Source organism: Panthera tigris, chromosome D1 (assembly GCF_018350195.1).
Source record: "Panthera tigris isolate Pti1 chromosome D1, P.tigris_Pti1_mat1.1, whole genome shotgun sequence".
NCBI lineage: Eukaryota > Metazoa > Chordata > Mammalia > Carnivora > Felidae > Panthera > Panthera tigris.
Genome location: NC_056669.1, coordinates 103,421,202 through 103,437,182, shown reverse-complemented (window position 1 = coordinate 103,437,182; position 15,981 = coordinate 103,421,202). Strand labels below are relative to the sequence as shown.

Sequence of the window (15,981 nt, the reverse complement as noted above, 5' to 3'; positions counted from 1 at the left end):
TGATAGCTTCCTTGGGCCACCTGAACATCAGGCCTGTTCTTTAAGGACAAGGATCGTGTCTTCATGACCACCAAAGAGCCTCAGTCCACACTAGACAACTAACGACCGACCATCTTTATAGAGAAGACCTCAGGGGGCACCTGGGTGGCTCAGTCGGTTGAGCATCTGACTTTGGCTCAGGTCACAATCTCGCGGTTCTTGAGTTCGAGCCCTGCGTCGGGCTCTGTGCTGACAGTTCAGAGCCTGGAGATTGCTTCGGGTTCTGTGTCTCCCTCTTTCTCTGCCCTTCCCCCATTCGTGCTCTGTCTCTGTCTCTCAAAAATAAAGATTATAGAGAAGACCTCAGTTTCCTCTCCTGTAAAACAGGAGGTACACTAAATCTGAAGCTGTGCCCTGTGGGAGCGATCTTGGGAAGATCTTCGGGGGCCTCCTTAGAGACGTCGGGGGGGGGGGGGGCTCCGGCCCCTCCCCTACTATAGCCCGGTCAGCTCTCCTTCACCAGTTCTTCGAAAGGAGTCCAAATAAGAATTGTATTTTAGGGCACCTGGGTGGCTCAGTCAGTTAAGTGTCCGACTTCAGCTCAGGTCATGATCTCACGGTTCATGGGTCCAAGCCCTGCCTCGGGCTCTGTGCTGACAGCTCAGAGCCTGCTTAGGATTCTCTCTCTCTCCCTCTCTCTTCAAAATAAACATTTAAAAAAATAAAATAAAGTAAAACAAACTAAAGTAAAATGAAACAAACTAAAGTAAAATAAAACTAAAACAAAACAAAACGAAACAAAATGAAACAAAACAATACAATACAATACAATACAATACAATACAATACAATACAATAAAATAAAATAAAATAAAATAAAATAAAATAAAATAAAATAAAATAAAAAAGACTCCACAGCTAAGAACAAAAAAATTAAGACCGGACAAGACAAGCGTCAGACCAGGGAAAGTCTTACCTGGGATTTCCGAATCCGAAGGTCTGCCGACGACCGCACGTCATCTTCCTCAATGTGTCTCTCCATACCTGCAGGGCAGAGCAAGGCTATGCCAGCAGCACGTTGCCCTCGCCCCCAGGAAGCACGCTGCTCGGTGCCCGGCTCCCTGTGCCCCCTCACACCCAGCGCACCGAGGGGTGCAAGAGACACCTGTGATCTCGAGACGTCAGCTCACGTGTGAGCCGCAGGCCTTCAGGCCACGGCCTCGCCTGTACCGGCTCTCGTCTGACTGTATCTCAGCACAGCACCTCTCAGCAAGAGTCTCTGTCACCGGGAGACTCGGGCTCACATCCTCACCCCGCCACCCCCTAGCTGCGGGACTCCGGGGAGGCCACGTCCCCTCTCTTAGTGTTCCTGTTCCCTGGTGTGTAGAACGGAGCAAGGACAGTGCCTCCCTCACGGCACCCACGTGCGCAGCAAACGAGAACGTGCACCGTGCTTCGCACACTCCCCGGCGACTCCTGGAAGCCGCCCCTAGCGACCCCCACCTCCACCCGCGAGGACAGGTGTGTGATTTGTTTAGGGGGGAAGAAATATAAATGCTGCCTCCACCGTCTGACCGACAGTCTGCATTCCCAAACCAACTGGGCGAAAATGCTTTGGGACCCCAGGGGAACTCCGTCTATGACGACGGCCGCACTGAATGAGGGTCTAAACTGAAGGGGTGGGAGGGGGTGGGAGGGCCATACACCTGGCCCTCCAAGAAATGTCTGTAGCTGGAAGAATAAGATGTTCTGCACCTAGACAGCGCGGGCATTACTGTTCACATGTACGTAGGGGCTGGGGAAACGGGACCGGTAAAGTCAAGGGACGAAGTGGGAGCGTGGAGTCTCACGGCGACTCGGCCGCCGGAAGCATACACCGGTGCTGCTCTCTTTCACCTACTGCCCTGGTTCCGGGACAGGCAGAATTTCTGGGGCAGTGCCCAAGCCACAGGCTGAGGGGGGACGGGTGTATCATCAGGACGCGTTTCGGTCCAGGAGAGCCAGGCCCCGCGGGCAAGCGGGGGGCAGTAGCGGGGGCCGGCTTGTTCCCTTCTTACTCTTCAGTTTGTTCCGGACGTTGTTGGCTCTTTTCTTGATCTCGGTCGTGAGCTGCTCTAGGTCGTCCTTGGTTTCTGGGTAAAACAAAGACCGACAGAATCAGTCAGCGAGACTCCCGGCTTTGTGGGCTATTCCAGGCAACAGAGGAGGTGGGAGCTTTCTCAGAGCAGGCTTTATTTACTGTGAGGTGTTCCCCAGTCATCTGTCACTGGAGTCACAGACGGCTTATTTAAGGGACATTTGCCAGGCACTCTGTCCCGGACCTATAGACTAAAAACACCCAGGGTTGGAGCCCTACGATCTGTCTTTTTCACAGGCTTTCCCAAGTAATTCTCTGGCACACAAAATTATGAGCTTCCTTTTTGAGGAAATCATCTGGTTTATCATGATGGCTTCAGCTCAAAGGTAGGAGAGGGTTTCATGGGACCTCTGAGGAAAAGGGATTTCAACCAAGGTTCATCGATTTAGGTTCAGACACATATTGATGACATACCTACTATGTGTACGATGCTATTCTAGGATGAATGGAGCCAAGTAAGTATGAGCCATGACTACTCATTCAAGAACCATCCTAGGGGCACCTGGGTGGCTCAGTCAGTTAAGTATCCGACTTTGGCTCAGGTCATGATCTCAGGGTTTGTGAGTCTGAGCCCCATGTCGGGCTCTGCACTGACAGTGTGGAGCCTATTTGGGAGTCTCTGTGTCCCTCCCCTGCTCTCTGCTTTCTCTTTCTCTCTCAAAAATAAACACTGGAAAAAAAAAAAATCCTTTGGCACCTGCTACAAGCTTAGAGCTGAGCTAGATACCCACACATCAGAGAGAAGATATAGATTCTGCCTTCAAGAGGTTCAGGGTCTACTGGGGGACAAAGGACAAATAAAATCAGCCATTCTAATGTGCAGTCTGGAGTAAGGTGTGAGTTCTGGCCAAGGTGTGCACAGGGTGTTGGTGAAGAGCCTCTAGCACAGTCTGGAGGGATCTGGAAAGGTTTCTAAAGACAGATGATAGTAAGACCGAGTCTTGACGAAGGAGGAAGTGTTAAACAGGCACAAAAGGAGACGAACAGTGGAGTCTCTGGGAGAAGGGACCGTATGTAAAAGATGCGAAGAGACAAGAACCATGTGGGGAACAGCCGGAGTTGAGTCTGGCTAAAGTGTGGGTGACATGGGGGAGGGTGGCGGGAGAAAAGGGTGCAGAGAAGGGCAGGCCCATGACCGAGACAAGTCCCATGTGCTCTGCTGAAACGTTCCAGCTTTAACCTTCAGGCACCAGAGAGTCACTGAACAGTTCAAAGTGAAATGACAGAGCGTCTGGCTCGTTCCTTGTCCTTAAGGAACCTAAAATACAGCCTGGAACCCTACTGGAAAAACGTGAAAAAGTTTGCTGGGCTGGCGGTAACAGACGGGACTCTCGGGATGGGAGGGACTGAAGCGAGCCTGACCCATTCTGGAACAGCTCAGGGAAAGAAGATGGCCTTGAACTGGCAGGATATGGAAGGGGGCTGGGAAACAGTACCCGCAAAGGCACAGCCATGGGACGGAGATGAGGAACGCGAGAAGCAGGAAGCCTCACCACAGGTCACGAGAGGGACTGGATGGGAGGGAGAGGAGCGTTTGGCCACAAGGATTCAGTGGCCCCGGCCACGAAGAGAAGAGTTCCCGGGAGGGAAGGGAAAGAGGACACGACGTGCGCACAGTGTGCAGTGTGGGCCAGACACTCCCCGCCCCTCCCAGGAGAGAGGAAAACAGGGCTGGCTCAGCCCCAATGCCAAGGGCCATCGCCAGGCAACTCAGCTCTGAGTAAACGCTCACTTGGCTCAGGAATCGGTGCGGACAGGATGATACTGTAGAGTTTCTTAGCCTCCTCCACGTGCTCTGAGATCTTGTCTATGTTGAGCCGAGTCTCCTCGATCTGGAATCAAAAAGACAACAGCCTTTGTTGGGAGAGGAAGAACATAACCACGATTGAGAGGAAAGCTCAGCAGAGGTCTCGGGGGAAAGCTACCCACCTTCGGGGCTCGTGGGGCAATGTGAGGACTAGAAAGTCTTCTGCCACCCGGGGAGGGCCCCTGGCATGGCCAGATCAACTAACGTCCAGAGCAGTCACTGAAGACCCACATGCCTTGCTCCCGGAGAGGAGCGCGCTGGCCCCCCTGGGATGGGAGGCTGCAGGCCGGAGTCAAGAAGGGCCAGGAAAACCCATGACGATGAGCCGGAGGACAAGGCCCAACACACATCCCATCAGGCAGACCCGTCAGCCGCCCCCAGGACCAGAAGAGCAGAGAGGGAGGATGGGGGGGGAGGGAAAGGGGAGAAGGAAAGAAAAGCAGTGAACGGAGAGAACGGATGTAGAGAGTGGAGCGGAGAAGAGATGGAGACGGAGAAAGAGACTAAGCACGGCCGCCTCGGGAGACACGGGAGCCCCCCGCGTGTGTGTTCTGCTGGAATGCCTCCTACTAGCCGATTCCCTCAGGTGACCAGCCACAGACCATTTCTGCACACGGCTGAGGTTCCCGATCACGCACGGGGTGCACCGCAAAATATTTCCTGTGGCGCTTCATTCCCAGAGAGAGCAGGATCACAAGACGCTCACAAGATCCCATCACTAAGTGCCACCCCGGCTCCTGCAAGGCATCATGGCCCCTGCTGATGCGGGAGCACCGGAGAGGCCTCCTCTGTCCACACCCACCAGGTCTAGCCGCCAGGCTTCCAGAAGGGTGGGGCCTGTCGGCACTACGACAGTTAAGAAACCTTGTAAAATACCACCCGGTAGGATCTTAACATCAGCGATACCATAAAATGCAACTTGGCGTGTGCTGTCCAGTATGCTTTTCCTCCGGCAAATAATTCATTCGTTTTTGAAATCCTGGTCATTAATCTCCAGATTAAATAGAAAATGGGAAAAACAAAAGTGGACTTCTCAAACCCTCAAATCAGCGCTTTTGCCAACAGAGCTGTGGACTCTGCCCCTCTACAAATACACCGGTCTTGATGAACTGCAGTTTGAGAGTGGAATCACTTGCTGAAAGATGTAGACTAAGGGGCGCCTGGGTGGCTCAGTCGGTTAAGCGTCCGACTTCGGCTCAGGTCATGATCTCGCTGTTTGTGGGTTCGAGCCCCGCGTCGGGCTCTGTGCTCACAGCTCGGAGCCTGGAGCCTGCTTCGGATTCTGTGTCTCCCTCTCTCTCTCTTCCCCACCCCTGCTCACACTCTGTCTCTCTCAAGAATAAACAAACATTAAAAAAAAAAAAAAAAAAAAGATGTAGAATAAAATGTCAATGTAATTGTATCATCAGGGTATAAATCCAAACCCAAGTAGCTACCCACACTTCTGTGAAGCACTTTAACAGCTGGCAAACCATCCATGGTAGTGCACGGGGACCATCATTCACACGAAGAACGTAAAGGTTAAAGAGGTCATAGGTCACAGGTAATGGTTGGGTCGGTGCTCAAACACAGATGTTTGGATGCTGGAGCTCTCCAGACTCCAACTGGGATGCTCTCTGCTTTACATCTAAGACTTGATCTTTTGACTTTCTGTCCTGTTCCACTTCTAGCAGAATCCCAGACCTACCCAGCTCCACAAGGGGCCCGTGCTACCACTTGGGAATGCTGACGGGCTCCAGAAGTGTAGCCACCTCAGAATCAGGCCCTTGGGTGAACCCAGAAATTGCCACCTTACCCTTCCCTTCATCTCTCACATCAAAACCATGTTCATCAAACCACATTCCTATTTCCATCTCGTGACTATCTTGTCAAAGGAATTTCACTACATCAAACAGGAATGAGAAAAAAGGCTCTCTAGGATAAAATGCACAAACCACTTTAAAAAGGGTTTAATAGGGGCGCCTGGGTGGCGCAGGTCATGATCCGTGGTTTGTGGGTTCGAGCCCCCCATCAGGCTCTGTGCTGACGGCTCGGAGCCTGGAGCCTGCTTCCGATATCATGTCTCCCTCTGTCTCTGCTGCTCCCCCACTCGTGCTCTGTCTCTCAAAATGAAAAAATAAATAACATTTAAAAATAAAATAAAAAGGGTTTAACACATTTTAACGGACTGTAAGTCCTTGGATTTTGCATGTTCACTGAATTTGCTGTCTTAGAAAATATATTCCGGAATATTATTTCACAAAGTGGAAGAGCATCCAGACGTGAATTCTGGTCAATGATAGAAAGACGAGATAGGAAGCTGTCAGCTGCCAGGCCTCAAGTTCAGAGTCACTCCAGACGTCTGAAGACTGGGCGGTAGGTGGCCTATCCGACCCTGTGGATGAGAGAGCCAGGCCCTGGCTGCTCCACCCCCAACCTGCCTGTGGGACTTCCCAGCCCGGGAGCACGGGCACCTGTTCCCACCTCCTCCCTCCTCTACCCAGTGCAGCCGGCTGCCGTCTTCCTCAATCCTCCCCAACCCCACCATCTGGAGGCATTTCAGGGACTCTGATTTAGTACTCCAGTAACTTAGCCAATTCCCCAAATAATCACAGCACCCATCTAGGACTCCAGGATGGGCAACTGGCCAATCACAAAGCTTTCTTCTTTTTCTGAACTCCGGGTCTTTGTTTTTCCTTGGAAGCGCTGGTCTTGCTCCAAGGTGACTTTCTGGGTATTTCATGGTGGCAGCTGCGTGCAATTAATTTCCTCGAGTGCCTTTGCCAGATAACCGAAGAATCATGGGGGGAGGGAGGGACCTAGTATGAGATCTTTTATGAATCTAAAACTCAAGGGCTGTTCGTGTTTCTTTGGGGTTGTTTTAAATATCCTGACATTGCCTTACACAAGGATCTGAACTGATTTAACAAATACACGTGTCAGAAACAAGTTCCTTCAACAGCACTTCTGTGAGGTTGCCAACCACTAGCTCCTTTTCGTGCCTGAGAATACCGCAGCTCATAGGACAGGAACTCCCTCAAGGACGTGCTTCATAAAGAGGTAGAACCAGGCATCTGTTGGACACCAAACCCTGTCTCGTGAACCAGATATAAAGGCGCAAGGACCACCGATGGGAAGCTCCTCTCTATCTTCTCTCCCGGTCCCTGCGTGCTGAGCCTGTGTCGGGCTAATGCCCACGGTCCACTCCCTGTCTTGTGAGACTGCCTTTCCCTGGGATCACATTCTGTATTCCTTTGTTCTCTAACCAAGGCTCCCTACAAGAGAGCGTTATACACCAAGAGCACCCAAGAAACGTTGCTGACTGAGGGAACCAACCGGAAAGTTGTGGTTTTTTAATCACCATGCTCAATTTGTGGCCACTACCTCCTCAGTCAGTGCCCACTTATTGCAGGTTACATTTTAAAATGTATTTTTCAATGATTTGTCAGTAATGTGGCCACCCAGGCAGTATAGCTCAGAAAATGTTATAATCAGGGTGCCTGGGAGGCTCTGTCAATTAATCGTCTGACTCTCGATTTCGGCTCAGGTCATGATCTCTCCATTCATGGGATTGAGCCCCTCGTCAGGCTCTGCGCTGACAGTGTGGAGTCTGCTTGGGATTCTCTCTCCCTCTCTCTCTCTGCCCCCCCCCTCATGCTCTTGTCTCTCTCTCTCTCTCTCAGAAAATAAAGGAAGAAAGAAAGAAAAAGAAAAAGAAAGAAGGAAAGAAAGAGAAAAGAAAAGAAAAGAAAAGAAGAAAGAAAGAAAGAAAGAAAGAAAGAAAGAAAGAAAGAAAGAAAATAAAGGAAAGAGAACAGAAAAGAAAAAAGCAAAGGAAGAAAATATTAGAATCAAACAGGCCAGGGTCAAGTTTCAGCTCCACCTCCCAGCAGTTTTATGACCTTGAACAATCAATCCGCTCACCCCCCACACGCCCCCAGCCCTGGTTCTTGCATCTGTGAAACTGAGGATTATCGTATGTCCCACTTCCTAGAGTTAGAAACCTAGATTTCAGACTAAGTTCCCCCTCCTCCCATGATTCTTTGGTTATCTGGCAAATGCACAAAAGAAAACTAATTGCATGTAGCTGCCACCATGAAACACCCAGAAAGTCACCTTAGAGGAAGACCAGTGCTTCCAAAGAAAAACAAAGGCACAGAGTATTTTTGTGGGGATAAGATGAGATAATACGCATCAAGCACTTAACACAAAGTACGTGCACACTAAGTACGCAGATAATGAGAATCCCGGGAAAGCCAGCAAATGCTGCCCGCTTACTATGGGCCAGGTGTGCCGCTGTGCCTTCACAAGCACGTCTCACTTAAGCCCCACAGCAGTCCCCAATGTTAACAACACGCCCCATGATGCTGTCAGCAGCCACCCAAGGAGATCAAGCAGGACAGCCAGTCAACCACTCTTTTGGGTGTTGCCTCGGGGAACGAACAATGATTACTATATTATACTACTCACCACTGTCTAACTGAAAGGAGGGAGTTATTTTCAAGGCATGAATGGCCTCTTCCTTCTGGACCTAAGTACCCAGGAGAGTCGAATTTGATCACAGAAAGCAAAGAAAGTCCTACTTTAGAGAAGTAGCAGATTACCGAGGGGGAGGGGGGAAGGCTTTGTCCATTCCACTTAAGAATGAGTCTCTGCCTCCCCTAAGCTCCCATATACTTTGTACTTCTAGTTAGGCATTAATTAACTCCTGCATATTTATTTATGCGCCACCCCGTTAAGGTGACAAAGTAAAGGGATTGTAAGGGTCAAATGACTCCTCCTTTTCACAATTCATACACCTTGACTGTTCCCTAAAACTAATAGAATCCCGAACAGTCTCTGTGTTACAAGTTCTCAGCCACGTCCTTGTTGATTTGTTTGCTTCTTTGCTCTGGAAAATAAATACACACTCCGGCAAGAAAGAAGGGGCAGAGATGTCTCAGTCCAAGCAACAGAAGTCAAGTGCGTCAGGGGTTTTACGGAGACTAGTGACAAAGCAGTGGAACATCCCATTCACAAATGAAAAGAAATGAACAATCCCAGAGTTATACTGACCAGTGAAAACCAGTATTCTCAGACAATAATCTCAAATGCATTAAGTGCATTTGGTCTTTGCATCACTCAAAACTTGGTCAGGAAAACAACAACCTATCCATCTCATTATGTCAGCCAAAATAAGAGAACACAGGGAATTCTTTCCATGGGGACAGGAGGGCCAGGAAGCCAAGCAGAGGATGGTGAGGCACTCTGGAAATGACCAAGAGTGGGGACACCAGGGCCCAAGGCCAGGGCCCCTCTGATCGGAGCCGGACCACAGTGGAGTTACCCAGCAGAACAGGCCTCATGGAGACAGGGTCTACCCAGCAAAAGTTGAGGCCACAGAGAAGACATGTCTGGGGAGGAAAACCAGGGCCTCCTCCCTCCTCCTAGAGTCTTCCGCCAGCGTGTCCCCTACATCAAACACACCAAAGCCAGCTGGCAAGGGAACATCAGGAATGAGTTCCCTGCAGTCCCGAGCAGAGCACAGGAAGGGCGGGGGACGGGCCTGAGAGCAGAGGAGCACGTGACTGGCAAGAGCTTCGTGCTGCCTAAGGAAGGAACCCAGACTCACGGAACCAACCAGCCCACCTACCCACCAAAGACTCCACCTGAAGAAGGAATGAGAGAGTTCTTAACCTGTTAGATTTGACTCGATGCCTCGCCTTCCATGTGGTGTTCACTTTCAGGGTCTTTGTTCTAACAAAAATCAAGCCTACGCAGAAGGGTCTCTGCTTTCACAGCTGCTCCCCTCCCAGTTCATCTAAGCAGGTACTGCCCCGCCCCCCGAGGCACCACCACACCTTGTGTGCACACTCTCACCTGTCCCAGCCCTGACTCAGTGCCCTCGAGGGCTGGGACCACGTCTCTTTCCTGGCCACGCATGGGGCGCCACTGACTGCAAGGTTGCTGAATGAGTAAATAAATGAATACAAGTAACTTCAGGAGACAAGCATGCTTCATCTACAACGGCAAACCAGTCTCACGGATTTGTTTTTTTAAACACCTCCCCCCCACCCAAAAAAAAACCCTCAAAAACTTTATAATAGCATTTTCTGAAATGTAACCATTCATCCTTGCTAATAGAAGTTACAAGTCAGAAAGGGCTCTGTGAAAAAATAAATGCAGAGCCAGGTAAGCGAGTTTCTTTATTGCAGGACTTCTCAGAGTCTTTAATAAGTAAATGTGCATTTTAAATCCCCAAGGGTGGAAAAGAGTATAAAGCATCTTTCAGTTATATTTGCTCACCGGAGCCTTCTGGCATCTCATATACCATCGAGGACAGTGCTTTGATGCACCTAATAGCCAGCCCCGGCCCCCACCCTTTCTTGTTAACAGAACTCTGATTTTGCTTGGGCAGCAACGTTGCCGGCCCCAGGCAATGAATCATGATCACTTCTACGCCAATCCTAGCAACCCTGTCCTTTGCTAAGTGCTCACTTTCCTGGTGTCCCTCCCAGCTAGGAGTGGCCGTGACCATGTGATCTGTTGTTGGTCAATGGGCCACAAGGGGAAGTCAGCTTAGAGCATTTGTGTGGTTTTTCTGCCTGATAAAAGGATTTGGGGACGTCTCTGGCTTCCCCCTTTCGTACTTCGTGTGTCATACATGGTGGTGTCATCAGGGGCTGTGGCTCTGGACCTTTCAAAGCCTGGCACAAATTCTTCAATGGCCCTCCCACTGAGAGGGGGTATCTATGTAACGCTCTCTTGAACCTGGCAGGCTTGTGTCTGTTTCGACATCAGAGCACACAAGTGACGTCCCACATGCCTTCCACACCTGGAATCTCGTGTGGGGGCCTTGTGCCTCCACGTGACACCCCGATGATCCTGGGCTGGCCATGCTAAGACGCCCAAGTCACAGAAACAAGTCAACATAGGCGCTCCAACTGAGGGTCTCTCCAGAGCTTTTCCCTGAGTCACCAGACGTTTCAATAAAGAACTCTCTATAAGGTTCCAGCATCCAGCTGTTCAAGTCTTCCCGGCTAAGTCCCCAGAAACTGCGGAGCAAAACTCACCCACCTCCACTGTGCCCTGTGCCTGAATTTCTAGCCCACAGAATCTGTCCTCACTACACAATGGGGGTCTTACAGCCCTCAAGGTTGGGGTGATTCATCATACAGCAGTAGGTCATCAGAACAGACTCCACTCCCAATGCCAAGGGAAAAGCCAAGAGGCTCACAGAGCTGCTGACCTAGAGCCCCACCACCTCCGACCCACCACTCTGTGCTGTCGACTTCTTCACACGTGAAATGATTACACACCTTTACCGCTTGTGCCACGGACACTCAAAAGCATCCCTGGATGATACACCCTGCCAGCTGCCAGAGCCCCAGCCAACTGGCTCGTCTTTCCATTTCTGGCCTTTCCTGCCCTCCACGAACTGCCACCAGAATGATTTTCCTACAATACACCCTGATCCCCGCATTTCCTTGCTTAGCACCTTCAAACCCCCCCCCCCATCACCCTGCAGCATTTCATAAGCAGCATTTCATAACCATAGAAGCAAAAGAATCATCTGAACGGACTTCCTCAAAATCCAAAGCCTAAGCCACTGCAGGCCCTCTGCACTGGGCATGCAGACGTGTGAAAGGCTCCCCAGGTGATTCTGAGAAGCAGGTCTAGGTAGGAGCCACTGAGGCCTTCCCTCACCTTACCTCTCCCCGCTCCTCCAGGCAGAATTTAACACTTCCCCTTCTGTGCTCCCAGAGGACCTTATTGACATTGCTATGATCATGACTTTCTACACATTTCTGTCATCCTCGCCAGATAAAGAGACACCAGAGGGCAAAGGACTCCGCCCCACAGAATGCTGTTCGTCCCAGCACTGAACATGCTGTGTGGAAGACAGTAAACACTTGTGTATTTTCCTGAATGCATGAATCAATATAAACAATAAGCCCCTAATGTTTCTGCCTCGGAAAATTTGTCCTCTCTTCCAAACAGCGCAAAGAAAATACAGGTGACCACAAACTAGACAATAACCTGAGGTTTATTATTTACTAGACCCCCTGGCTTAATCCTCCAAGGCCTGAAAACCCAAGGGCCAATTCATTCCCATAACAGCCGAGAAGCTGGAAAAGCCATCTGGGTCTTAAACAGCGCAGTGCACATTTTGAAATCATCCTGATCCCGTGACTTCACCTGCCCCTTGCACACGCCTCTCTGACCGGCTCGTGATTCACACAATCAGTCCTCAACAAACAGCCACTGGGACCTGCTTGCTGGAACAAGGCCAAGCAGCAGGTTTTGCCACAAGAGTGCCTTCCCAAGCAGTCTATTTAGTCGTGTTCTGCAGGATGCCCTCAGTGTGTTCCCCAGCTGCATGAAGGGAGAGCCCCCCTCACTTCCCCAAACCCCCAGGCCCTGGCGTGTGCTCTATCCCACTTTCAAGGCTATTTCCAGACCCTATTCCCTAACACATCAGGAACAGAACAGTGATGACAGCTAACACTGACTGGAGACATACTGTGCCAGGTACATCCATGTACTTTCTCGATTTATCTTCATAATAAATACCCAGCAGGTAACACTGCTATTCCTGTCTTAGAGGGAGCTGGGGTTCAGAGTAGTGAAACAGCTCTTCCAAAGTTATACTGCTGGTAATGGCAGACCTGACATCAGGACCAGAACTCGTGGGCGCCCAGAGCTTGGGTGGCCTCTTTCTGTGTCCACGGCCTCTTGCCTCTCTGAGACATTATTACCCTCCTGGGGCTCCGTCACATGGAAAGCAGGGCAGTAACATTTACCTAAGCCGACACTGAGCACTTTCTGAGTGTCGACTCCTTTACTCCCCAACACATCTGTGAGCTGAAGATGCTACTCCCCATATCACAATAAGCTCACGGAGACCGAGGGGAGTCAAGGAATGTGCCCGAGATCACAGCTAGTGGCAGACGAGGAGCTCCATTTCAAAGATGATGCTCTTTCCACCCCACCGTGCAGTCCTCTTCTCCACCCCCAATATGATAGGGTTTGGGATTTTTTTCCCCCTAAATGACAGAAAAGCATCTGACAAAGAAGCAAAGAAAAGCAAAAAACAAAAAAACAAATAGCCCTTGAGGTCTTAAGGCTCCAAAAATAACTATCCAGCCAGCACTGTTCTGTTTAAAAACGCTTTCCAGGGGCACCTGGGTGGCTCAGTTAAGTGTCGACTCTTGATTTTGGCTCAGGTCATGATCTCACAGCTCATGCATGGGTGCAGAGAGCCTGCTTGGGATTCTCTCTCCCTCTACCCTCCCCATCACACATACTCATGCTCGCTCACTCTCTCTCTCTCTCTCAAAATAAATTTAAAAAAAATGCTTTCCAGATGTGTGATCCTCGTGTTATCTTCACAACAACCTTGAAAGGTTAGTACTAACATTCCCAGTTTGCAGAGCAAGAATTAGAGGCCCAGGTGGGGTAAATGACTTAACCAAAGTCAACCGCTATTAAATGCATGAGGATGAATTGAGAGCATGTCCTGGAGGCACATCACCTTCCCACTTGGCAGGGGATACTGCCCTTCAGAGACCCTCCTGCTGGGTTAGGAGAAGAGGCAGAAGACCGTAATTGGCGAAACTGCCTTATCTTAGGGAAGAAGTCCCTTAACGTATCTGGTCATCCAAGGCAAGATCGGAGGGCAAGCGACAGTGGCATCCAACAACTCCTGAAGTCCTCCCCACCACTGAGAAGACATTCTCTTTCCATGATCCACACCTGGAACAAGCTCTGGCCTCACAAAACCCCGCGCTCTTCGGTCTCACCACGACTTCTTGGCCAAAAGGACGGATCCACCCATGAAGAGCGTGGGGAACCGTGGAGTGTTCACAGCCAAATTCCCAATCAGGCCCACACGCCAGTCCGCTCCTACACCGGCTACCCACTCCACCAGAGGAGCTGCCATGAACCGCCAGGCCCCGCAAGCTAGAGTGTGACTTTCCACATCCACAATCTAGAGACAGGAGGTGCCCCATTCCTCCTGCAGAAACAATATGGTGCCTCTTGTCTTCTTTCCAAAAAAAATAAAAAGCCTAAATAAAGAAACCACAGTATGATGGCAGAAACTTCCATGACTGAACTCTTCATGCTTTTGTTCTGGTCTGGAGAATCACTCACCAGGCACAGACACGTCAGATGCTATAACTGAATGCTTTATAAACATTATTCCATTTAATCCTCGTAATAACCCTAGGGATTACAGTATCACTCCCAATTTGCAGATAAGGAAACAAAGCATGTGAAGGAACATTGGCAAGATCACCAGCTGGTCAGAAGCAGAGCAGAGATTTGAATCCCACCGCTCACCATCTGCCATAGTCTCTCCCAAGAAGGACCTTCGAGATCAAAGATTATGTGAATCTGTAGACAGGAGCAACCCATCTTTGTCCCTGTTGAACGTGAAAAAAATAAACTGGTGGTTTCTTAGTTTCCCAGTTTCCACTAGAATTAAGTCAAAGGGCCTGAATTTTGGGAAACAACAAATCTGATCAATCTGAATCACAAGCTTAAAGATGTATTTTTTTTTTCACACATGGCTGCGACCCCATGGTTGATTCAGTATTGAAATTATGTAACTTAGGCAAGAAAGATCATTAAAATGCTGTCATGCAGCATAAGGCTTTAAAAGCATCTCATTAATTACATATCATTTACCTTCTGCTGACTTTCTCAAGAAGATTAAAAATCCAAACCCTCCCAATTACGTATTGAAGAGAAATCTCCCAGTAACTTCTGGGTCTGGCCGCCTCACCCCAGGAAAAGACCGACTTTCCTCTGCTACACCTGAAAGAGCCGAGTTTTATTCTTTACACAGGAAGCTGTGTTTCCTTATGTACATTCAGAAAAAAGCACAGGAAGGTCGCCTACCTCAGAAAAGAACTCATCCATGAAAGCCGTGTTGTCAATGGCAACCTCGACCTCGTCGGCATCATCATCCTGTGTCAGCTGCTTCTGTGAGAGACAAAAAGGAACGGGGTGAGGCTAAAAACACAAGAAACAGCTAACAGAACTTGAAGGCTCACCAGGAGCTACATCTATACTAAACATTATACAGACATAATCTCCTTTAAAACTCAGAACAGCCCTGCAATATATCGGACTCCATCACACTGTATTTAAACCCGAGCTGCACCGTTTACTGACTTCTAGCAGGGGGTGGGGGAAGGGAGGGAGGGATGGGCAAGCTACTAACATCACTGTGCCAGGTTTCTCTATCTGTAAAATGCTGACATGCACTATGTACTTCGGGGGTGGTGAAAGAAATGAGACGAGGAAGTTAAAACACGTTTGCACGGTGCCTGGCATACTGCGATTACTCAATAAATGCTAGGTGTTATTGTTATTGTTGTTGCTAGAGGTGGGGGTGGGGGTCCGTAGTGGTACTGGTGACATTATTATAACTCATTCCTGTTGGAGAACCTAAAACAGAGAGGTTGAACAACTTGGCCAAAGTCACACAGCAAAAATGTAGAGACAGGCAGATTCTAGCCTCTTTTGGATTTGGGCCCCATGTTCCTAATCCCTTCTCCACAACGTTCAAATGTGTGATCCACCCTACCAGACATCTCTATCAGAATAGTTTATAGCCTCGGGGCACCTGGATGGCTCAGTCTGTCAAGCGTCCGACTTCGGCTCAGGTCATGATCTCATGGTTCGTGGGTTCAAGCCCCGCACCAGGGTCTGTGCTCAGACAGCTCAGAGCCTGGAGCCTGCTTCGGATTCTGTGTCTCCCTCTCTCTCTGCCCCTCCCCCACTTGCACTCTGTCTCTCCCTCTCAAAAATAAATCAACATTCAAACAAAACAAAACAAAGAGAACAGTTTCTAGCCCCAATTCCGCCAAAGCACTCCCTTCCCATCCTCAGGGTAGGAACAAAGGTTTTCCTGTTTTCATTAACCACCTACTGCAAAAAAAAAAAAAAAAAAAAAAAACAGTACTGTGTGTCATCCCCTGTCAGAGCTCATGTTTATAAGGAAAAGGAAGCTCTCCCTTCGGCCCCCAGCAACCCCTAGGGACCCCAGCTTTCTTGATCTCATTCCACTTCCTCTACAGAATCACAAAAC

At 49.6% G+C, this 15,981-nt stretch overlaps 1 protein-coding gene across 5 annotated transcripts in view; it reads right to left on the bottom strand.

Annotated features, from left to right (window-relative positions):
- The window catches only part of STX3 (syntaxin 3), a 40,011-nt gene that overhangs the window by 9,320 nt on the left and 14,710 nt on the right, over positions 1-15,981 (bottom strand). For 4 of the 5 annotated variants that reach the window (XM_042957398.1, XM_015542025.2, XM_015542024.2 and 1 more), the window contains exons 2-5: positions 14,787-14,870; positions 3,849-3,948; positions 2,037-2,111; positions 956-1,023 (exon numbers count right to left, since the gene is read on the bottom strand). In XM_042957398.1, the coding sequence (XP_042813332.1) occupies positions 956-1,023; positions 2,037-2,111; positions 3,849-3,948; positions 14,787-14,870 (327 nt within the window). Of the gene's footprint in view, positions 1-955; positions 1,024-2,036; positions 2,112-3,848; positions 3,949-14,225; positions 14,703-14,786; positions 14,871-15,981 lie in introns of those variants that run through there. The other variant, XM_042957401.1, reaches the window with a different exon arrangement.